Source organism: Apostichopus japonicus, chromosome 10 (genome assembly GCF_037975245.1).
Source record: "Apostichopus japonicus isolate 1M-3 chromosome 10, ASM3797524v1, whole genome shotgun sequence".
NCBI lineage: Eukaryota > Metazoa > Echinodermata > Holothuroidea > Aspidochirotida > Stichopodidae > Apostichopus > Apostichopus japonicus.
The window spans coordinates 14,985,781-15,009,767 of record NC_092570.1 but is presented as its reverse complement, the minus strand read 5'-3'; the positions used below and the strand labels follow the sequence as shown (position 1 = coordinate 15,009,767).

General features: G+C 38.9%; 3 protein-coding genes across 3 annotated transcripts in view; 1 reads left to right on the top strand and 2 right to left on the bottom strand.

Annotated features, from left to right (window-relative positions):
* The window catches only part of LOC139975285 (methylcrotonoyl-CoA carboxylase subunit alpha, mitochondrial-like), a 344,390-nt gene that overhangs the window by 208,719 nt on the left and 111,684 nt on the right, over nucleotides 1-23,987 (top strand). The window lies entirely within an intron of this gene.
* Nucleotides 49-15,274, bottom strand: LOC139974934 (carbohydrate sulfotransferase 15-like). The gene is made up of 8 exons (XM_071982487.1): nucleotides 14,349-15,274; nucleotides 9,999-10,523; nucleotides 8,761-8,962; nucleotides 7,296-7,424; nucleotides 4,921-5,077; nucleotides 3,232-3,406; nucleotides 1,331-1,475; nucleotides 49-349 (listed from the first exon to the last, which is right to left on the bottom strand). The coding sequence occupies exons 1-8, from the start codon at nucleotides 14,361-14,363 to the stop codon at nucleotides 162-164; spliced, it is 1,536 nt and encodes a 511-aa protein (XP_071838588.1). The 5' UTR covers nucleotides 14,364-15,274; the 3' UTR covers nucleotides 49-161.
* LOC139975098 (uncharacterized) lies at nucleotides 17,112-21,971 on the bottom strand. Its single transcript, XM_071982727.1, has 4 exons — nucleotides 21,660-21,971; nucleotides 20,067-20,351; nucleotides 19,010-19,428; nucleotides 17,112-18,069 (listed from the first exon to the last, which is right to left on the bottom strand). The coding sequence occupies exons 1-4, from the start codon at nucleotides 21,730-21,732 to the stop codon at nucleotides 17,875-17,877; spliced, it is 972 nt and encodes a 323-aa protein (XP_071838828.1). The 5' UTR covers nucleotides 21,733-21,971; the 3' UTR covers nucleotides 17,112-17,874.

The window sequence follows — 23,987 nt, the reverse complement described above, 5'->3', positions numbered from 1 at the left end:
CGGGGGAGGGGGAGGGGGGGGGCAAAAAAATAACATGTGAATAAATCCTTCTAAACGTTTCCACATATATTATGAATTTCAAGGTAAAATATGTTATGCATCTCGACCACATGGCATTCACATATATCATATATATATTTCTTCTGACTTATAAAATGAGGTTACTTGTTATATTTCCAATAGAATTTGTCGTCCTCTAATAATTCATAGAGCATTTTGTTAAATGGTTCATATTTTTGTTGTAAGTAGCGTCTCGTTTCGTTCAACATTGGTCTGGGCATCTTCTTATATGTACGTACTCGTGTTGGTTGATTGCATGATTGTCTGACCATTTCTCCCGAAGAAGGATCTGACAAAAATTAAGAAAAAAAAGATCGTTTGTTCTATTATAATAATAAATAGCTGAAATGCAGCAATAGAATGGGGAAGTAAGTAACAGGGGCGGAACGGCTCGTTTCTGTTTGGCAAAACTTATTTTCAGTTGGTCGCTATCATGAATGATATAAAGCAGGGGTTCCCTAACTGGGGTGCATGAACCCCGGGGGGGGGGTGCGTGAGTCCATCCCAGGGGGTTCATGAGACGTTTCTGAAAGTTAAAACTAGAGTACTTTTTGTTGAATTACAATCGCATATATCATATAATTTAGTAATGTACAAAAGTCGTATCTATCGAAAAACTCTTTTCGCGTTCCATACGCATATGTTGCCATAGTAGTACCGTACCGTACATATATATGTGTGTGGGTGTGGAATGTGTTACTTAAAGGAAATACGTGGTTATACGATACATCCTTTACGCTGTTGTATACAGTATATGGATCTAAAGCTGTACAGAAAAACTGACTTATTACACTTTCAATGATACCGGGAGACACGTCACAATATTAATTTCAATAGCATTATAAAGTTATGAGCTATTATACAAATAATGAATGGTTATGAGTGCAATAGTGCAAATATTTCTTGAGTTGAAAGATGGAATGTTCCATTCAACGAGGCGCCTCCGAGTTGAATGGAACAAATTACATCTTTCAACGAATGAAATATTTGCACTATTGCACGAATGGAAACCATTTATTATTTGTTTTATACAACATATTATATTAAGATGGGTAAAATGCACTCATGCAACAGATTGTTTTGAACAGACAGGTTTCTCTGCTCTCTTACCATTGCAAAAAGTGCTACCAAAAAAGTATAACCCATGGTTCTATTTCATAGAGTGGAATAGAGCGGATTTTGCATGCAATCAACGAGCAATTGACCAATCAAATGACCAGAATACAATTAGGTGTTGTATAAACGGCTATATCACATCTTGTGGACTTACCTAGGTCAAGTAATTTATAGACTCTCGTCAAGTTCTCTTCACAGTTGATATGCCAATCCGATAACTCAAGAATGAGAATCTGTTCTTTAGGGAAGGCCCGTAACCAATCCTTCAGATAAACGTAATATAAACCGCCCGTGAATTCCTGCGAAGATATCAAGGAGTTATACATCAAACACATATAGGCTGTACCCTCTATTCAAAGTAAGACATGGGAGACAATTTTATCGTTACGTAAATTGGTTTTCCTCACTTTTATCGAAGCGACGCTATATGCTAAATCGAAACACCTAACTCTTTGATCAAGGAGACAGCAGATTGGCTACATCAAGTTGTTATTATTCAAGGGCAGTGACGAGTAGCATGTAGACACGGGCATAGCGGGAGGGGCAAAGCTATACAATACTCCAAATACCAAGAAATTTATTCCAACGTTTAACAAAATTCGAGTAATCCGTTTTTTTCTGATAAGTATTTTGTCAATATCGCAAACGGGAGAAATGAGAAATATCTGAAGATGCTATACAGAGAAACTGGTCTTCGCATCTTTATCCTCCCCAGGACTCAAACATATATACATTCCAAACTAGCTCTTTCAGGATAATTCAGACTCTTGTGCTTGGAAAACGCTTCTGGAAAAAGACATTTCTGGAAATGCTGCAGCTTTTTGTTGTATTGGGCGCCGAGGTCTACCGTGTTTTGGACCCCGACGGACCCCTGACGACCTTCTCCACCCGAAAAAAATTGATATAGTACCATCTCTCAATAACAAATCCTATACCATTCAATGCAGTTCGGCCTCGAAATCGAACGACACCCACCTCCCTTAGTGTACAAGGCATATACGCACGCCCCTGGTCAGTAAAAGGAGAGGGCGGTATAATGCAGCCTCGATCCCATCTCCCGCCAGCGAAATTATTTTTCCCACTTCGACGCGGCCATATTAGCATAATGGGCGTGGACTATCTGTCGTTGTTACGGCTTATTGGTCCACGTCACAGACTATGCAGTGATATCTCTCGGGTGTTTGTTTGGGTGCTGAAAGTTCTCAATTAAGTTACATGTCAGGGATTCTAGTACACGTACCAGTACAATAAATAGTATAGTACAGAGGGACATTGCTATTTAGGCATAGTTATAGCAGGGAGCTGCTACTCTAACAGTAACAGCTCACTGGTTATAGTTAATACAGACGCAAGTGACAACTGTTTAATAAAATGGGTAGAATATTTCAAGTCCGTAACAATACCCAGTAGCGTACGTAAACTAATGATGAAAGCAGGTAGGCTCCTTACTGCCGTTTAAAAGGGGGTTCATTTATAAATGAACAAATAATTTAGAATGATGGATAAAACAATATGGGGCACAATACAATACATGTATCTTTGTAGGTTTCTAGCATTGAAAGGTCAGTGGGCCCACTTGGTGTAATATGAAGTGTAATAATCAATACCACGGGAGGTTCATTTATAACTTTTCCAAACCCTGCTGTCACGGGAGGTTCTTCTCCAAACTTTTCCAGACACGGGAGGTTCATAACACATCTAATAAACAAACACAATTTGATTTTGTGATGGAATTTACCTCAAGAGCTCAATAAGACCCGATTGACTGGGAGGAGCAGTCGCACATCATCATGGATCTCATGAAGTCATGTCTTAGGCCTGAGTATATTAGGCCTGAGTATATTAGCTCAGTATATTATTAAAGAGCTATACGTAAGAGCTCGAAGTCGAAGTCACAAACTTGCCGGCCTGTGACGTATTTCATAAGCCACGCCCATGTGGCCGCGTCGAAGTGGGAAAAATAATTTCGCCTCCCGCCACCCAGTACATACACCGGTGCATAACAACAAAATCTTCGCCTATAACGTTATCTCTGGGAACATGTATTATGCTTACAGTATGAAAATGACCAAATTGTGTCCTGTCGGAACTTTGGTAAGTACATCCACGTAAAGAACCGTCTCGTGCCAAACATGCCTCGAAAAATTCAACAGAATTCTGCGCTACATCATGGAAAGTTTCTGGAGATGGTTTGTTATGGCGATTAAAGAAATTGTAACTGGAGTATAATCTGTTTCAATGAAAAGAAAAATTATAAAAGGTAAATTAAAAACCTAAAGTGTATCGATACTAGCCGAAAAGTGGCCCATTTATCCGTTCATACTGGAGGAAATTATTATGCCCCCAACCCCCCCCCCCCCCCCCCACCCCCACACACATACCATAAACGAAACAATATCAGTAGACGACCTTATATTTATAATATGGAACTGAAACACCTTTCTTGAAATTTATTTATTTAGGTATACAGTCTTGTTCAGGGCCAAGGCCCTCTCACACAACTTTACAACCCTGGTAATTGGTAACTTGACACACCTACACACCAAAGTGTGCAAAATTCAATCAATCTCTCCTGGGGCACCACAGTGCATCACAACCACGTGTCCCCCGGGCGACTTCCAATAGGGTGCAGCCACAAACCGGCGCACGCAACTATATTTACAAGCTACCTCGCAGGTCCCCATTTATACACCTGGGTGAAGAAAGGCAATGGAGATAAAGTGCCTTGCCCAAGGACACAACGCAATGATCTGGCCAGGGCTCGAACCTGTAATCCTTAGATCACAACTTGACCACAACGCCCTCTTTTATTCTATTTCATAAGACTAGTTTATTCAAATGACATAATTCCTCACAGATTGGCAATTCTGTGCAATATCGTATTACCTAAGCAAGTGACAATAATGTTAATCAATCAATACTTGATCGTATTCATAAATTATTACAATAAACTAATTTGCCTCTTGGAAACATGAAGGGTATCAGGGGGTGGGGATGGGGGTGGTTAGAAAGAGGAGGGTACATCTTACAGAAAATTTGCGTTTGTTTTTAGTCAAGTGCGTTGGCATTCATGGAGTACTGTTATCGGAAAGTTTGCCCCTCCAATTCTGGAAAAGGATACACGCCCCTGTTCAAACCCTTTCTTTATGGAAAATTAGTGTTCCATGAGCAAAAATTTAGAAATGGTCATGTGGCATTCTAATCCTTAGCTATAAACAGGATATGGATCTGGGCACTGTTACTGCAAAGTTCTCAGGTGTCCGAAATTCCAAACTGTATCTCAGTTCTGCGTACCCTATAGGCCTACTGTGTAATCGTAGTGTGCGTTATGTGCGAGCAACGTTCACGATGATGCTATACATGATAGTTGAACACAGTTTTTCTATTGGCTATGAAACAATGCATTTGTCAGAGTAAAACAAATCCTCCATGCGACGGGGGCAAACCATTTTTTCCGATTTTCGCTGGCATGTCGTACGACAGCTAAAGACCGAGGGTTACCGAAATAATTACGACACATCCTGACATTTCGAGACAATATGAGGCAACCTATAATAACGCATTAATCTGCAACACTTTATCTGTTAATCCGTCAAGCCGATCCTCCCCCCCCCCCTGCTCCCCTCTCCCGGTTATTCAAATTTTGCCAGTTTTCGTCAAACTTAAAAGCCACAATTCAATCTTTCAATATAAAGGTCATATGGTTTAATCTGTCAGTGGAGAATAAAGGCCACCATACTTAACCTTTCAACAGGATCCCGAAGAATGATGATAAGCTTTACACCTGGCGTCACAGCTGCGATGACGTCAGCATTGACGTAAGGGGGTTCCTTCAGTCGTGGGTAAATCCTTCGCCATGATTTATTATCCCACAGAGTTGATGGTGACCCGTCGCCTAAAACTACAGAAAAATGGACGGAAAAAATGTGAGAAATGGACTTTATAAGAAAAAGGGGGGAGGGGGTTCATGTGCATGCGATTGTATTTCTACCCAAGCAAAAAAATAATACTTAATGTCCACAAGAAGATGTTACACACATCAAGTTTAGTGCTAGAACTTTCGCAACTGTATATATATCCGTTGTTTCTATCTGTTTATATTAAATCTCTGGAAAAAAAACACACGTGCACATGTATGTAACCAGAAGCGGAGTGATTTCTTGCCACCTGAGAATGTGTAATGTAACAACGTAGATAGGTTTCAAGTTTTTACCATTGAGCTTTACTTTGCGAGGTCGGCTAAGGTTGCTTCACACACGTGGACCTATACTTGCAAGGTTAATTTTGCAAACATTTTTTTCTCTCTCTATAATTTTGATCTCTGATGATCTCAAATAACATTTGAACTCTATTTCAAACAGTTCTTGTACCTACTACGATGAGTCTATACACATACTGATTATGAAATTAATCCACAATGTAACTATTGACTAATGTTGTGTACAAGCAAAAGGCTCACACACATACACACGCACGCCTACTCACCTCCACAACAATATTGGGACCAGTAACTTGGTACGTTTTGCATCAACAATTGTTGGACCTGATTTGTGGGACCAGAATGTACACCTTATGTGTGGGACCTTAAAAACACACCTTTGTGGGACCAGTCCAAATATGTGGGACCACAAAAACACACCTGAGCCCACACACACACACACGCACACACCGACTTGATTTCCATAGGCTACTTGTCAGCTCTAAGCTTAACGCAAGTAACCAAAATGGCAAAGAATCAGTCATCGTTTGTGGTTTTTCTTTTTGTTGAATTTGGCGCCAACTTAACCTTCAGTGGTATAGTCTGACACTGGGGTTTCCCCGATTGATTTTTTCTTCGCGTTTCCCTTAATTTTGTGAACTTTCTGTGATATAGTCGGTGTCGTGTATTCTTGTTAGCGTGATTCTTAGAGCTTTACCAAACCCTGATTTAAAATTTCGATTGCAAAGGGATCATGGTTAAGTCTTCGTCACTGAACCCTAAAAATGGGGGTTTTGACTCCGGTGTAAATTGAACAACCAGATTTCCGATTGTGCAGGAAATAATACTGCTAATTGCCCTTCTGGGTGTTATTACCTATGCCGATGATTAGTCACTTTTTGCGGGTAGGCTTATCGTTTAGGTGCTTGATTGGTTATATGTTGATTTAACAACTGAAGATTATTATTATCCTAGGCATTCCGAGCACGCTATTTGTTCTGAGTACCCATGTTATACCAGGGACTAATACAAGGCTGTGCACACTGGACAGCCAGAAGGGGTACAGAATACAGGCATCACATTCACCTACTGTTAGAGCAAAGCTAATGTCATGGCGAACCTTATACATGTTAAAGGATTGGTTCGGGTGTCTGACATGTCTATTTTGTATGAAAGAGCACAAAAAGACAAAAAAGAACAGTGAAGAAACTACCATGCTAGCATGCTCTGTTAAGGAGATATTACACTTTGAAGATATCAAAATTTCTTTGAAAACGACTGGTGTAGAAAAACTTACTGTGAGGGTGTGACGTCACTCCTCACTTTCTTAACATTTGTGAATATATTTCTTTACAAATTATTTACAGTCTTTAACACATTTGAAAATAATATAATTAAAAATTCTTCAGATGTTTAATCTCAAATACTTCCTTTGACAAATATGAGATCTCCTGACATATCTTTTGGTTGAAAGTCATGAAATCTCACAAAAATATTTAGAGAAAAAAACAAAGACTTTTCAGGAATGTGAGGATGTGACATCACTGCTAGTCTGATTTCAGCAGTTTCTACACAATCGGATAAAACTTTACACTTGAATATCTCTTTAACCGAAAAAGATATTTGAACAGTTTTTTCACCATTGTGTTTTGTTTATTGTCCTCTTTCATATAACATAAACATGTATGACAACTGAACCAATCCTTTAAGGTGGGCCCTGTTGTGGGCAGAAGGGTGGTTGCATTATTCTTTTTGTGGTACGTTCGTCAATTACGTTCTCACTTACATAACCTCTATTTTGTTAGGCGGGAGTTAATCTAATAACGAATAACTCCTACGTTAGCAACTGATGAACATGACTTTTTTTTAAAAAGAAAGAGGATGCCGGTATCACGTTAATGACCCTTCACGTGTAACTTACCTTTCATTGAATTTGTTTTGCCTTCGGATGGGTTGGGCATATCAATGCCTGCGAGTGCCCTCATGGTGTACTTGAAAAGAAATTTACCGACCTGCTTATTGCTTGACGCAGCCTCATAAGGCGTCTTTCCTGAAAATGAGAGGTTAATAATGTGGTTAAATAACTGTTCACGATACATTTTGTCGCTCCATGAGCGCCCTAATACCTTTACCAGAAAACAAAAATGTTTAGTGGTTCCGATGCCTAAAACATATTTATATAATGTTCTCTGCGTTTTAGAATTGCATTGTCAGCAAACTTTCTGTATAGTCGTCTGTGGATAATCCATTTTTAAGTACTTTCATGAAAAACAAAGACTTCTTCAGTTCAGTGAACATCATTCAACTCTCCGGTTGCAAGATGCATCGCCAAAAATATTACATTTTCAAAATATTAGATTTGACAGATTTAGACCATATATATTTTCACGAAACAGAATGCTTTGAGGAAATGACTTTGGTCTAAAAGTGTAGAACAGTACCTGCAATTTTGTGAAGCAGTCATTTTCAACCACCAGAATAAGGTGTTAATGCTATCGCTGGATGCACTCGGGCTCCGCTACGCTCCGCCCTCGTGCATCGCTTGCATTATCCCCCGATCGTGCATTAATCCTGTGAGTAACGCACGCTAGACCGTTGATTAACCCCGTTCATTCATACACTACCATTTGTGTGGGGGAAAATCATAAAACAAAACATTTTTGGTTACATATAACCAAAGATTTATTAAAGTGATGCCCCGTAATTTTACCGTGCGTCACTCACAGGATTAACCACGGTCAGCTGACCTGAATGGACCAATAGGATTTAGGAATCTTTACTAAGTATGAATTAATATCCCTTTAAATTTCACCAGTACTGCCCCAAAATTTGTTAGCAAGTAAAAAGTGATCACCCACAAACACAAAAAACCAACAACACTTTAAGCTCCACCCTCAAGGCATTTTCCCAGACGCAACATTCCAACATGTCTCGTTGAACACTTCTCCGTGTCCGGGGAAATTGGAATAATTTTATACACTATTTAGTATACTAACATCTATGCCTTTAATAATCACGACCTTTGATAATAAAGATATCATTTTGTAAATTGCCATAGTGAAGCCAAAAAAAAAATGCGATTAATTTTCGAGTAAGGAACTATTCGAGTCAAGAGTGTAATGGTTACATTAGTTGTACAGAGATGTGTTGACTACCGTGGTAGTAAGCTGCATTAGAGAGTCACAGAGGACACAATGAAACTATTGTATAAACTTAATTATTTCTTGTTTGTTCTTTTTCCGTCTTTTGGAAGCAATCCTTTCTCTCGGCCTGCACAGCTATGATATCAAAAGCAAAATAAAGTACTAATAATAATAATAATAATAAAAATAATAATAATAATAATAATAATAATAATAATAATAATAATAATTGTGCTATAATACCGAATCGGTGGGTCCACCAGTGAGTTTCTTTGGGTGTTCCGATTATTTGGGGGTGCAAGACGGTTTTATTCCACAAGTCTGAGGTGCCGCACTTAGTCATGCCAAGAATGTAGAAGTAAGGTAGACACTTCAAAGAACCTTGTCGATACCAGCATGGCGTTTTAAAGTGAGCATTTTTTTCCTTAGGGACAAGTTTAAAAAGCTGAAAGAAAAAAAAAACACATAATCATAGGCTATTGAGTCAATTAATGTTGGATGTTTCCTTAGAGCAGGTATTCTAATAGACTTTTTAAGACCCTAGTATGTACAGCCTAGTGTACCTTTCTTTTTCACAAAGCTATCTTCCCGTATCTATTCGCTGTACTGCCCAAAGAAAGCCCGCAGCAACGCTTTAAGATTGATACTATGGTTTGTATCGGACAGATCCTCGGGCATGTAAAATACAGTGGGCAAGCACATTGGTGGTAGGCAGAAACGGACTCTGAGGCATGTACAGTTTGCACGCGAGAAAAAGAGTATTACAAACGACTTGGCCAAGACTAGTTTTCTAAATATAATAGGCAGCTCGCGGGCCAAATTCTGCTCACCAACAACCGAGACGCAAATGGCACAGTGTGCATGCACAGAGGATTGCGTGCAAATACCTTGCCTGGGTTAGTGGAAAGAAAATGATGTTCATGCGTGCAACACGCTGTTATTGTACAAAGTATACAACATGAGCGGAAGTGAAATGACGTGTGGAAAAAACATGACGTCACTCCATCCGTGCAGCCGTGGCATATGGAGTGACGTTTTCATTACGCGTGCCTGCTTGATCATAAACTAACATATACTAAATGTGTACATGGGCTGATTCTCGTGTTTCGTATACTAAAGCTAATGTTCATATATCGCAACGGCTATTTGAAGTAGGGAGTCGCTCACTTGTTTGATGTATTTAATGTGAACCTAACTCATACCACTATGCAGCTTCCAATTATGGGGAATTAATTACCACGTTATGAAGTCTATGGGTTGTCGGCAGCAATGGTGTGATGCTTCTTACAGAACCTGTCGAATTGGCAATCACCACGCCAAGCCACGCCAAAACACCGCGCTCCACTTTACCCCACCCAACTCCGCCATCAGCTATAATTACGCAGAACCTGTCGAATTGGCAATCTCCACGACAAGTCAAGCCACGCCAAAACACCTCACTCCATTTTGACCCACCCAACTCCTCTAACAGATATACTTACGAATGGAGCATACTTCTTCAACTGTCCTGGTAAATGTTCCCACTCGGCAAGATCCGGTTGTAACTCTACATCACGACTATCGATGTAATCATCAATGATACTGCTATCAACATTCATAGATTTCAATAACTGTCTTCTGAACATATTGGCGTCTTCATCGTTGGCACTATGAATTTCACCGTTAGGATCCTGCATAAGGACTTTGATTTCGTTGATACCGGTGTGAACACTAGCGTAGGCTTCTCGTAGACTTTTGAGTTGAAGCTCAGCAGTCATAGCGTCACTGTGGTTTGTCGGTAGGTCGGATCCGTGGGATAATAGCGGGATACTTTCGGTTGAGTATTTCAACCTCGGCGGCATCTCGGTGCTGACTACTACATTACTGTTGTCAAACTGATAAGTGGAGACTGCCTTAAATTGCACGACATGGTCCGTAAATAATTGCTGGTTCTTTGATATTACCATTGTCATACAAAGGATGGTAGTAACCGTGGCAACAAATCCAAGATATCGCTTACTGAAAATCTATTGAAAAAGGTTTAGAGAATACAAGCCTCAGGTTAAATACAGAATAATATTTCTAGAAAAACCATGGTCTGAATGTCACATTTTACACTGTAATGACAACCTTGATGAACAAACTGTGCATATAGACAAATCTTATACTAAATAAGATACTTCTTCTCAATAAGGTGGTCCATATAGCAATTGAGTGAAGTTAATCCAAGCTTTCTTTTTGAGCTACTCATTATGTTTTCAAGCTTCAGCCTTCTCGTTCTCAGGATGGATTCAGAAAAAGCTAGGCACCATGCACTGTGTTAGTGGGACAGCGAATTCAGAGTATTTTTTTTACCGCAAAGTAATTAAGTTGGTGATTTTTTTGTTAAATAAACGACTTCATACGTGGTCTTTAGCTTTTGCCTACTGTCTCTACAGTGTGAAGTACACACATTATTAGCTGTACCAGGCTAGTCCATCATTAAACACATGCTTAGTTCGTGATAAACAGGCCTAGTACCGGTGACCGTGGGTAAAGATCAAATGTAATGTAAGGATATACCAGACTGCCAGGTGAATGTGTAAAAGACGATAGTTGTGACTGGTCGGTAATATAGGGTTGTCTTTCCTTGTTAATATATATATATATATATATATATATATATATATATATATATATATATATATATATATATATATATTTATAAGGAAAGATAGCCCTATATTACCGACCAGTCACAAATATCGTCTCCCCCCCCCCCCCGCCTCCTACGCTTATGGTCATCTTTGAGTTTGTTTATGTTATGTAAGTTGTTATTCTGTTAACTTTCATTTATTTTATTTCATTTATTTTTCCATTTCCTCACAATGTTTATATAATAATAGGACTGTGAAGACAATACCATGCAAAGAAAATAATAAGTAATAAATCATATAAAAGAAAAATAATGACAATGTTTATATCAATCCATCAAATTGGGGGAAGTTCTACTGTACGCATGCATTACGTTTTGGCGAGGATACAAGAAAAATATAGTTGATAGCAGTTTCCTTGTTTCAACGAGAGACTATGAGAAAAACATTAGCGGCCTTTTTGCCAGGAATTTTTTTGGAACGAATAATTTGGCAAAGGTCAAGTTATGTTTTTGGACTTAAACTTGATATGCCCGCACTTAAGTACAAGCTGCGCTCAAGTTGCAAACCACGTACGTTTGTGGTAATTTCACCAAAAAGAGGAAAGTGGATTGAGTTTACCATACGTAGAGTAGCAGGTCTCCACGGCAGCTTTTTTCGAGTTGTTCGGTCTTTGCAGTGTATACGATATGAACATATGAAGTCGTGCTTGTAATTTTTTTTTTCATTTTTCAGAAGATATTTCTACGTGGTCAGACAGACACAGACATGAGCACATGCATGTCATTTACCTAAGAGGCTAAGACTGTAGTTCCTGTAAGGTGATAGTCATTTTTGTGATTAACAACCCTCAATAAGAACCAACAAACCGCAGAAACAGAAAACGATTTTTTTTTTATCTTTTCACATAATTTTCCAGGCAGACTGTTTACAATGCAGCAGTGAATATATGACCAATGCCATCATTGTCTCATATATATAAGTAAGAAGCTTCAATATTTCAGATTCAGCAATTTGCAAAATCAAATAGATCTACAGTACAGGAAATAAATGTTTTATATAAGAACCTTAAAATCCTGAAGCGCATATACGTGTGGGTTGATCAAGTCACATGTTTACTTAAAGTCTCAAGTCTTCAAACTTGTTTGGGAAATTGGGAAGGAACATATTAGCCTATATAAGGCATATACCAGTGATATACATGTATAACTGGAATATGGATTTTGTTTTCGTAACTGTTTGGTAAGTTGATGAAAACGGTAATCTCCAAGACATATACCAAAGATGATGGCTGAATTTGTGTCTCCTTTTAAAGGTGTGCTGTATTGGCACAAAATATGCCAGATATTCAAATATGGTCATTTTTTTTAAAAACTGAGTTACCACCCTGCATGAAATTTACCTCACTGGGACACTCAGTCGTCTTGTGTGTTCATTAAGAATGTCTGAGAACAATATTGAGAGTGAACACATCCAGAAAAGTACTTTTTGAAAACTTCTAGCAATCATAGAGTGCTATAATTTGGGGCCTATACAGACAACCTTTAATTTTATATGATCAGACTTAACGTGTATCGAGCTATATATAGCCAAGCCTATAGTGCTCTGAAATCAAAGATGTGCATGTCTCAAATGTACAGATTCATGACAGCTACTCGATAAGCCTTACTATTATTTAATCTCTACAATCTCAACACGTAAAGACAACGGAAACTTGACTGCCATGGGAAAATAGTAAACAATTTGAAAAGAAGCTCAGAAATGTTTCCTTAAAAACAAGATTCGTAATTCCGAGCTGAATGTTTCGAATCACGTTCCAGCCCATAAAATTCTTAGCTCTTTAAAAACTACTGGATTCCACATATTCTCTTTAAAGTTTGTTGTTTCGTATAGTTTGCTAACAAGCGATAATGCTTTGTACCGGGTTTTCTCGTTTGAACTTTATTCTAATGTTTTTTTTTTTGCAATCTTGACTGAATGACTAATGCACGCTTGATCACTCCCCAATATGCAAATGCTAACGGTGTCTGTGATAGCCTATCCTATTGACTGATCGATACCGCTTGCATATACTGCTGTAAGCCTGCATGTTGTGAACTGCCTGCAGCGACGTAGCCAGGAATTTGCACGGGGGGGGGGCACATTTTGCGATTGATATGGGGGGGTTTAAGGGGAGGTGCGCCCCCCCCCCCCCCCTGAGAAATGTTTGAACAATTGAAGGACCTTACATGCGATCTGGTGCAATGTTCTCCCAGTTTCATCATTATCATATGATATCATATTATCAGCAGATTTTTATTCCGGTTAAAATTATTCTTTTTCATGTTCTTTTACATATTATACCAGAAAGACAAAGGCTTATTTTAGGTAATTGCATCTCCCAAACTTAAAGTAGCTGATTCAATACGGGCCTGAATGTTACGATTATAATCGAGTTAACAGAGCTGACGAGTATTCAAGATCAAAAGAGCACTGACAAAATATGCCATGCCAAAAAAAAACAACAGTTTTTAACATTTTTTCGACACTGAAAGGGGAGCAGTTGCTCCCATTGCCCCTGCTCCCGCCCCCCTGGCTATACGTCCCTGACTGCATGCTGTGAAATTGTTTGCCATTTGTCAGGCTCCGGTCAGCAGTTGACCTCTAATCAATTACGATTTATTGGAGTGTTAGCTCAGTGGTTAACGCCGGTGCATTTCAATCATAAGGTCCTCGGTTCGAGTCACTCCCAGATTAATGTATGTCGTCCAGTTACAGAGTTGTTGACAATTAACAATTCATATTCATGGACGTTAAATATGAATGTAAGAGACTGACTTCGGTCAGCTTGCGGCTTTGATAAGCCAATGAGGCTTCTTCGCGAGTTCCTGCTTGCAGGAGGATCCAATATACATTTATGCATATAAATATTTAGTTATTTACCCAGGAAAAAGAAAAGCGAGAAACTATACGACAATCAAAGAGAATTACTACACATGTTGCTTGTTAAAGTTCACTCTGCAAATTAAATTCTTAACAGTTCTTGAAGTGATCTTCGCTAATTGCCTAGACGAGCAAAACAGTATCGGGCACCCCCCCCCCCCCCCCAACGTATGATATAATTATGTATGTATTGTACTTCAGGTATACCAACAACTTTGGATTCATTCTATCCCTGCTTTTCAAATTTCCATGCGTTTATGAAGCCCTACAAATTCAAGAGATATACGGTATACTCACTAAACCGAAATTCATATTTCTTCGCCAGAGCAGGACCCTTGTCGAATTCACACTTCTGTCTCTGCAACTTCCTTAAACGTGTCTCTATAGTCCCGGTATACACTCCTACCAGCGTAAAGGATATGAACTCCAAAGTGATAGTCAACTGCGGTCTTAAATCTTGAACAACTTGTCTCTAGCAACATCAAACTGCGGAATGAAATGATCGACGGATAACCCGCAGAGATCATTAACGGACACCGTTGGCTGCCAATCCTGACAGCACTGGCTATTCTACAGTAGGAAGTTATGTTTCCGATCGACCTCTGCCAACACGTCTGTCAATCTGCCTCGTGTCCTATGCCTATACATAAGTATAGAAGCTATAACATCTATTATGATAAGCACATTTGCAGTGGCTGTGATTATGGTTGGCGCCTTATACAATCTGTACAAAAAGAAATCACGGTAGTATACATTCACTGTATTATTTGCAGTCTGCTGTGGACATCGCAGTGAATGATCTGTTGTGGTCGTTTCTGATGAGGCCCATTGGGCAGACGAACAAGACATTCAACCAGGTATAAACATATTGAGCAGACGTGCAATAAAATGGAAGTTGACCTCATACTAGGGCTACTTGCGCATATTGCGGGGCATTCGAGAGTTGACTGATAATTGGAGCGAGGTCAAAGGTGTTCCACAACTCAGTTAATTCTTCAAACAGCTGAATAGAAACTGCATTCAAGCTTCAAAAGGGAAAAGCCTACAATGATAGTCCCAGTGATAAACCCTGTTATTTCCTTCCCTATTTTCAAAACGCCGTAAAAGGCAGGAGAGTAATGTTTGCACAAGATCGATTCCCCAGAATGAAAACAGACAGACCACAGAGATAGCGCAAGTTTATACCGTCGATGAATGCATAAAGAATCCCAAGTGCGTCTGTTAGTGTCTCAAGAGCATTGCGTCTGTGGCTGTTAGTGTTACGTGCAGTACGTCTATGGCAAGCCATGTGGGACAAGCACCGCATATAAAATATCCGCGTATTAACTTGAATATATACGCGTATTAATTAGAATATGAAAACGTATTAATTCGAGTAACTATGAAGATTAATTCGAATAAATACACGTATTAATTCGAATAAATACACGTATTAATTCGAATAAATACACGTATTAATTCGAATATATATATATATATATATATATATACACGTATTACATAATGCTGTTGTCTAGATCAAGTTTGTTTGGCCTGGGTGTGTATGTTAATAGAGACTAACTTTGCAATCTCTCACTTATTGCACGGGCGAGGCTACAGTGTAATAACTCTCGAAACTCGTTTGTGAATGCTATTAGACATGCCAGTTATTGTCTGATTTAATACGCGTATGTATTCGAATTAATACGCGTATATATTCGTATTGATACGAGGATATAATTTTGCGGTGTTTGTCCCATATGGCTTGCCATATAGGCTACGTCTACACGCAGCTGTGGAACTTACGATTGGTTACAGAGTGGAGCAGTTGTTATCAAGAAGATGTATATAATGTAAGACTCGCAGCCAGGGGTAGGAGCCGGGGGAGGGGGCACTGGGGGAACGTGCCCCCCACTTTTTTTTCCAAAATAGCAAATGTGCCCTACTGGCAAAAAAAAATGTGCCCCATTGATGGAGAACTGTCTTTTGGATATCTTAAGCCTTTGTTCATTTTAATATTTTATTTTAATTATTTATTTTTAGTCTGCACATGTTACTTTTTAAAATGGCATCCTGTATCTTTTGTAGCACGGTTAACAAATAAACAATCTCAATAAATAGCATTGATAGCATACTAACACATCATATTTATTTAAGTGGTATGGCCGATGTGTATCAGTTTATAGCATAACGAGTGTTGGTTGTGGTTTTGGAAGCTTCCTACCCCCTGCTCGCAGCCGTGGTATAATTGTAGTGTGTAGTGAAATGCCCTGATGTAGTAGGCTCCACATCCACGTAGCGATGTTCGGTGGGGGGGGGGTGGGGTGGTGGGGGCTGAAGTTCGTATCTGGTGATATTTTGTGACGCCTACTAGCCAAGGTAGAGTGTATGCTGTCACCATGACGATTTTGATGCTAATGTCTTTATTTTCCATTATCATAATCATGAAATAATTTCGCCATGCATCGGAGTCTGAACTCAAATCAGTGATATTTCTATGAATTGGTTGTCTTCCTCCAGCGCCCCTTTAATGTTACATATATTCAAATCATAAACATATAGAACTAGAAACTGCCATTTCCGCACAAATAACGTTGTGGTTTAAAGGTACAGGAACGTATGTAGGGTATTGTGCCTACAACTCATGATGTATACCTTCCCTCCTGTGTGACTTCAATGTACACGGTAGGCATCGGAGCAGGATATATCTCCCACCTTTACCTTCCCATGTCCCCACCCTACCCCTTCTCCTCCAACCTTCCCGGCTGAAATACTCTCACCCTCGCCCCACCCATTCGCTTTCTCCTTCCCTCCTACCCCGTCCTCTTTTCCAGCCTTTTGCATCCTTCCCTCCCCATTTTCAGTATTTTATCCTCAGTTGGGTTGAGCGATTCCTTCCCAAATCTACTGGGTGTGAACCGTTGCCTCGAGTAATGATTTTTACCGTTGAGAGATTTCACTTGGAGAGTGCAATTGTAGGTATCTGATATTGTCCATTCTGCTAGAGACTTTTCTTAGAATCGTTATTACTTACAACCTGAGGTGAAGAGAAAACATAAAGAAGTTTAATCTGCATTTTCAGTACATTTTATTCAAACCTTCTTGAAAAACATAAGAGGCATTCTAGAGGGAAAATAATGAACATTTCCGTGCACGGGGGGCACGGGGCACGGGGGGCACGGGGGCACGGGGGGCACGGGGAACGGGGAACGGGGGGCACGGGGGGCATGGGGCACGGGGGCACGGGGCACCGGGGCACGGGGTGCACAGGGGAACGGGGTGCACGGGCCACGGGGGCCTCTTAGGGCATGGAGGCATGGGTGCACGAGGGCACGGGGAACGGGGGAACGGGGCACGGGGGGAAAGGATGGCGTGGCTTCCCAGTTTGTGAAAATCGTCAAAGTGCCTAAAGTCATTAAAATGTACACTATTGTTAAAAAAACACCTCAAATAATATATTTTGTGGTATGGAATGCCGGAGGATTCTTCTTCTTCTTCTTCTTTCTTTCTTTCTAATTTTTTATTTTTTATTTTGTCCTCCTGTCTTGGAAGCTTGTGGTCACTTTGTGGTTTGCAGCTTCAAATCTAAATCGCGTGGTCCACATACCCCCTTCCAACGACAAGTGTAGACGCTTTTCGGTATCTCTGATCGGAGAGAAAGTTGGTCCATGCTGTACCATAATCAATACCCCAGGCAAACAGTCATTTATGAAATCAAGGCACTGTTGGAGTTGAGTCCGATCTTTCCATCGTTGTCACTCGGCTTAAGTGTACAGGGCCGGAAGTGACGCGCAACACAAAACGAAAAACACATATCGATAAACGTACGTTCTAGCTCACAGGCTTATTTTGGCAGCGCATTACGAAGATAAAGTTTCCCTTCTTGAGTTGAGTATATCGGAATACCGCTGTATGCACTAATGAGGTCGGTTAAGCTGTAAAACATGTTATTATTCATTTGGTAGCCAGTGTGCGTACAGTTGATCTTAAAATTCAGCACATTTCGGTATGCTTTGACAGATATGGCAAAGTGTCCAACCTGTAAATAGTATAAATAAGACGAAACTTGAGTTAATTAAAAGCGTTAAGTGATGAATGTGTATATAACAAGTGGTATGACAGCAAAATAATAAATCAGAAAAAAAGTCACACTTCAGAACCGGTTTGGGCCTTTTGGGGGTCTCGTCAGGCGAATTCCGTACGCATAAGCCAAAGTGAGTTTATTGGTGTCAATGTGTATTTTTAGGCTTTTTTATTAATGATAGTGTATTATGTGCCATGTACGTCTTGGATTGCCTTGCCTCTAAAAGTGGTAATTCTGTGTACCTTGTCAGATTCAAAACGCTCCAGGGTGCACTCTGCACAATCGTTACATGCCAGTGTGCGTAAAACGCGCTCATTGACAATTATAGAAATGGCTATATGTAATACACATTCACACCAATAGAAATGATTGGGCTTAGTAGTAGTAGTACGAACTGTGACACGAAGATTTTTATGTACAGCAATATATATATATATATATATATATATATATATATATATATATATATATATATATATATATATATAAATATATATATATTTATATATATATATATATATATATATATATATATATATATATATATATATATAATGCTGTACATAAAAATATATATATATATTTATATTGGTTACAGTTAAACTTTAATATAGACTGATCAGTCAGTTTGCTTTCATCTCAAGTGAACCAGGCCACAGCGAGATCCTAGTGAATTACATGCGAACCTTTCAGTTTCCATTTGTTTTGTTTTTGTTTTTAGTTGATTTTTACGTTAAGCAAAGTTCTGCTAATTTAAATGGACACTGGTGGAGATCAGAGAAAACATACATACTATGACTTTTGCACACTAAAAAATATTCCTTCTTCTATACTAGCATTTCGACTCAGTTATGACATGAAATGTTTGGATTTTCATATTGCTGAATATACTCACCTCACTTGAGTTTCGAATCACAAATGTTCCAACATCTGTTTCCCTGAAAATGTCGTCTAACTGTCCTCTAGAGATCTCCTCGTGAAACCAATCGTTTTCCCATAAAACAGGGGAATGTATTGGAAGGCGACTGCAGGCTTTTTTCAGAATATGAAAAACATGTCCATCTTTGTCTCTTGCTAAGTATGAAGTTGATCCAGTCAATTTATCAATGATATCTAATTTAGTACCCTTTTCAAAGGTTAACGTTTCTTCGAATCCTTGTACTTCTGTTTTCTCTATGACTTCAACTACGAACCAATATCTGGGCACCACCTTGTTAGAAACACCAGTGACGTCATTGGCTATATCGTACGGTGTTTCCATCGTAGAACTAGAACGATGGATTTCCCGTCCTTCCTCGTCATCTTCCTCATTTTCTACATCAAAGATAGTAAAAATAGATAGTAAAAATAATGATTTACATCATTGCAAACCTAATGGCGCCAAAACTATACATTTTGGTTTTATTTATTTCTTCCATATCATGACTGTTTTCCTTTCTTGTCTTTTGTTTTGGGGGGGGGAGGAGGGGGGTGGGTTTCAAATGTCAACCATGTATGGGATGTGTAGAGTCATGGTCTCTGGGCATGTAGTGCATGGTGCGAGTTCCGCATTCATTGTGTATTATCGTGGTAATAGTGACGTCACATTTCCTACGCCATTGCTAAAACAAACTAAATTATATAAATTCAGTTAAAACGATTATCCAAGGGCGCCACCACCATTGTTGCACTGGAGGGAGGGGACTATGATGCTATGATGACCAGGGGAGGCATCTAATGGTAGTGGTTGCCCTTTGCCTCCCCCTTTGGGGAAGTTTGTTAAAGGGAAGGTGGTTTTTTTGCAAAGTGGTGCTATATTTGGCAACTCTTAAAAACGATGTCGAACAATTTTTGATATATTTTCGAAAATATATATATATATGTGTATATATATATATATATATATATATATATATATATATATATATATATATATATATATATATATATATTAATAAATGTAAATATGTCACCTGTGGTTTGTCTTTCTGTAAGGAAGAGATAGGTTTCCAGTCCGTAATCAAACTTTTCCAAATGTCCTATTAGACAATGAATGGTAGCCTTGGTTTTACGCTTGGATTTCCATAACTTTAGTAATCTGAATATCTTTTCTGTGACAGTGAGGTTAGTATCGCTCTCAATATGCTCAATGTCATGGTGAAATATTTCTAATTCCGATCTGAGAAAACTTCGCCATTCTCTTCCGAGTTTTGGAGCAAGTCTTGAAAGATCACTGTCTGATACCAGCCTACGCATTCCTGTTGAGAAAGACAAGTAAATACAAAGAAATAACACGTTAACAAATCATTTTCTTGGTCTCTTTTTATGTGGTGCAACGTTGTTGTTTTTTTTTCCTTCTTTGATGAGTTGTTTGGTTAACCCCTGGTTTTCTTACTAACCTAACATAAACACATAGGCCTATGGCAATATATATATATATATATATATATATATATATATATATATATATATATATATATATATATATATATATATATATATGTGTGTGTGTGTGTGTATGTGTGTGTGTTAGGACAGCTCCCTGGTTGTACTAGCTGGCTTAACAACACAGGGTTCTATGATACTGTCTTGGAAAACAAAGTTTTTTCGATAAACACCGGTTTCGACCAGTTCAGCTTATCGAGCGAAAAACGTGTTTTCGATAACCACAGTTTATCGCCGAAAAACTGAGTTTATCGGCTTGAAAAACAATGCTTTTTAATTCTCAATAAAAAAAGATTTTGGAAAAACTGAGGGAATTCCCGAAGCAGACCAGGAACTTGCTTTGTTGTATAGCTTCCATTGTTACCTCATCGTATATACCACCCGATACTCATAGCTTGTACAGTAACTACTATTCATGTGGTGTATATATAGGATATATGTGTTGCCATAATAGCTATGTGACTTTTTGCTAACTTCCTGTGTGCATTACAGAACTTGAGTATAGCAAAGGGTGCTGTCAAATGGACCCTCCCCCCCACCCCTCTCCCAAACACACAAACACACATTTGTAAGTTTGTTGTTAATTTGTAGTATTTCCTGATAATGCCACAAACTAACACGTTTCACTATAAACGTAGCCTTTTCGTCTTGAAATGCTCCACTCAATTGAATCCATTAGGTTGAACGTTTAACTGTTTAATGATTACCACACTAGGTCTATTCCTTTGAGTTCAAATTGCGTTAGTTCCTGCCTGTTTTACTCACTCGTATACTTATTCATACAAACACAACATCAGTTAACCACCTCAGAAGAATTAAGAATACAATTATGTATAGGTTGACTTATTAGAGAACAACATTGCAACAAAGTGTAGATTAAAATACTAATGAAAACGCTTGAGTTAGTTTCATGGATGAACTAGAGTGAGACCAGCTTATGTAACCTATACTTGCCTACCCACCCCCCCCCCCATCCACCCACACCCCATCCCCTAATCGATGCAAGTTTAACATATATGATAACGCTGAAAAGGTTGGTTCCCTTTACATAAATATTCCTACTGTGGTGTATTGAAAGCAATACCACTACAGTACACATTGCCCATATATGTAAAACTCACTGTTTACAGTCTTCCGCTCTTCCGGGTTCCGTTTACCTATATTTTCAGAGTTCACCTCCTTGTTCGACGCCATGTTATTCACGCATTATTCCATTAAGCAGGCGGCACGGTTTGATACCTTGTTGAAAATAAGTAAACGTAGTCTCATTCAGTTAACTGTTTCAATATTGGTTTACTCCCAACAAGTTAAAAGAGTTACCGTGCGTAGCGGTTTCAGACTCACTAGTGACACACTGAGAATATTTGGTTGAAGTGAAATAGGTTACCGAATATCTATTTATAGCTTGACTATCCCATTGTTTTGGTAGCTGTCTCACTGGCTACTGTTCCTGTCTGTTATTTATAGGGTTTAAAATATCATTTTAAGATATGCCCTGTCGTCTTTTCTCTATACTTCAGTTTACAAACTCGCATTGGCCGATACAAACCAGTGAAGCATAAAGAACAATTAAAAATATAAAAAAACACAGGAATCCCCGTATCATTTCTTTCCTAAATATTGCGAAAATGGGGGAAATTTGCAATTGCAAGATTTGAAGAACTATGATATGGCAGTTTTGTGAGGTTACTTCAACCTTTAAAAATACAAGACCTTGCGGCCGCGTTCAATCTAACGTGAATTACAAAGTATATATTACCCCCAAAAAAAATATTATATTGTAAAGCTCACTCGGCCTATAAGATTCTGAGGGCCCCCAAATATTCCCTTCTGAGTAGACATGAGTTTGACTTCACAACAATTAAGTAAAACAAAGGTAAGGATACACTTCAATTATGATACTAGTAAATGGTCCACTACTAATAGAACTCCTCAATATATACAACTGGAATGAACTCCTCAATATATACACTTACGTTACGTGGGAGCCGCCATTTTTAACTAACGAGGGGGCGCTCTCCCACAATGTTATTTCCCTCACATGGATATACTTTCCACAGTGAAATTACCCTTCAAAGTTATCTTTAAACCATGACACCCGTTTAGGTCATGATATTCATATGTACGTAAGGAAGCCCATAAATTAGTATTAAGATTAATCACCAACATAAAAAAAAGGTAAATGTGAACAATTATATCCTGCAGTAGTACTTGTACTGCATGTTACGCTAGCCCAAGGCAACTCCCTACACAACCCAAGCAGAATAGGCCTAACCCAAATATTGTTTCCAACTACTTTACAGACTTAAGCCGATTAATGTAATAAAACCGATGGACTATGTTGCTGTCCTGACTGTTTTGTAGTGGCTAAATGAATGAAGCCTAAGTCGATGAAACTGAGTTTCATATACAAATTTATTTAAATCATAATTATAGTAAATCATATATAGATAATGATTATAACTTAAACTGTACTTTTGGGAGAAAAGACTAGACCACAATGAGAACAACGGAAAAACAAAACAATTGAAGGGGCGAAAACTGAACCTATCGTCAAATCCCATGGCTATAGCATTTTTATTTTATTTTTTAAATTTATCCAAATCCTAAATTTGATTCGCAAATTTACTGAAAAATGAATCATCCAATCATCCAAAGAAATACATAGGCTTTTGAAGACAAAGTGTGAACGCTACATTAATTTTATTAAACTGTAAACAGTATGAGAACAGAGCACACAGGGTTATCAGCTATAAGGGTATAGCGACTTTTTCCAATCACGTATAGCCGGGGGATGGGGAGGGTGATGGGGCGGTCACCCTCCATTCCCCCTCCCAAATGAGAGAATAAAAAGTGACGGAGGTGGTGGAGAGGTGGAGAGGTGGAAGTGGAGGGGGGTGGAGAGAGAAAAGAGAGAGAGAGAGAACGAGAATGACCAGTTGTGCTACGGAACTGGCAACCCCGCTGTAGGCTGCAAACTTCAAACTGGTATCACACAGTGACACCATCGTACTGTTTGTTTTGTATTACTGGCTACTGCCACAGTGCCACGAATTTGACTAGCTATAGGCCACTATAGAATTAACTCCTATTTTGAGTGAGATATTACCTATCAGAATAATTTCTACCCAACGAATCAATATTAGGCTAATCATATGCAGTATTTGGTACAAATCTCGACCGATTGTACACAAATTGAAGCCTCTGCATGACGCCTCTAAAGTCCCACCGTCTCTTATAGCTTCCGCCCCTGCAGGCTATATATGAATTGTAATTTTTAAGTGTTGGCATCATTAGTAATGTTTGGTGACCATTCACCAAGACACTTCAAGCTGCCATGCATCTGCAGCAGAGACAAGCTCGAAGACTAATTATATTCATTCCATACAGTATTTCGGTTACTGATGTAGTCCACGGCTTACTGAGGAACTGGTCGATATTTGTAGTAG

Coding starts and splice junctions, on each gene's coding strand:
- LOC139974934 (XM_071982487.1), bottom strand. Junction 5,078..7,295: donor CAAAACAAATTCAATGAAAG/GTAAGTTACACG, acceptor ATTTTTCTGTAG/TTTTAGGCGACGGGTCACCA. Junction 350..1,330: donor CTATAAATTACTTGACCTAG/GTAAGTCCACAA, acceptor AATTTTTGTCAG/ATCCTTCTTCGGGAGAAATG.
- LOC139975098 (XM_071982727.1), bottom strand. CDS start 21,732: ATGGCGTCGAACAAGGAGGTGAACTCTGAAAATATAGGTAAACGGAAC. Junction 20,352..21,659: donor AGAGCGGAAGACTGTAAACA/GTGAGTTTTACA, acceptor CTTTCTCAACAG/GAATGCGTAGGCTGGTATCA. Junction 18,070..19,009: donor TGATTCGAAACTCAAGTGAG/GTGAGTATATTC, acceptor TACTATTTACAG/GTTGGACACTTTGCCATATC.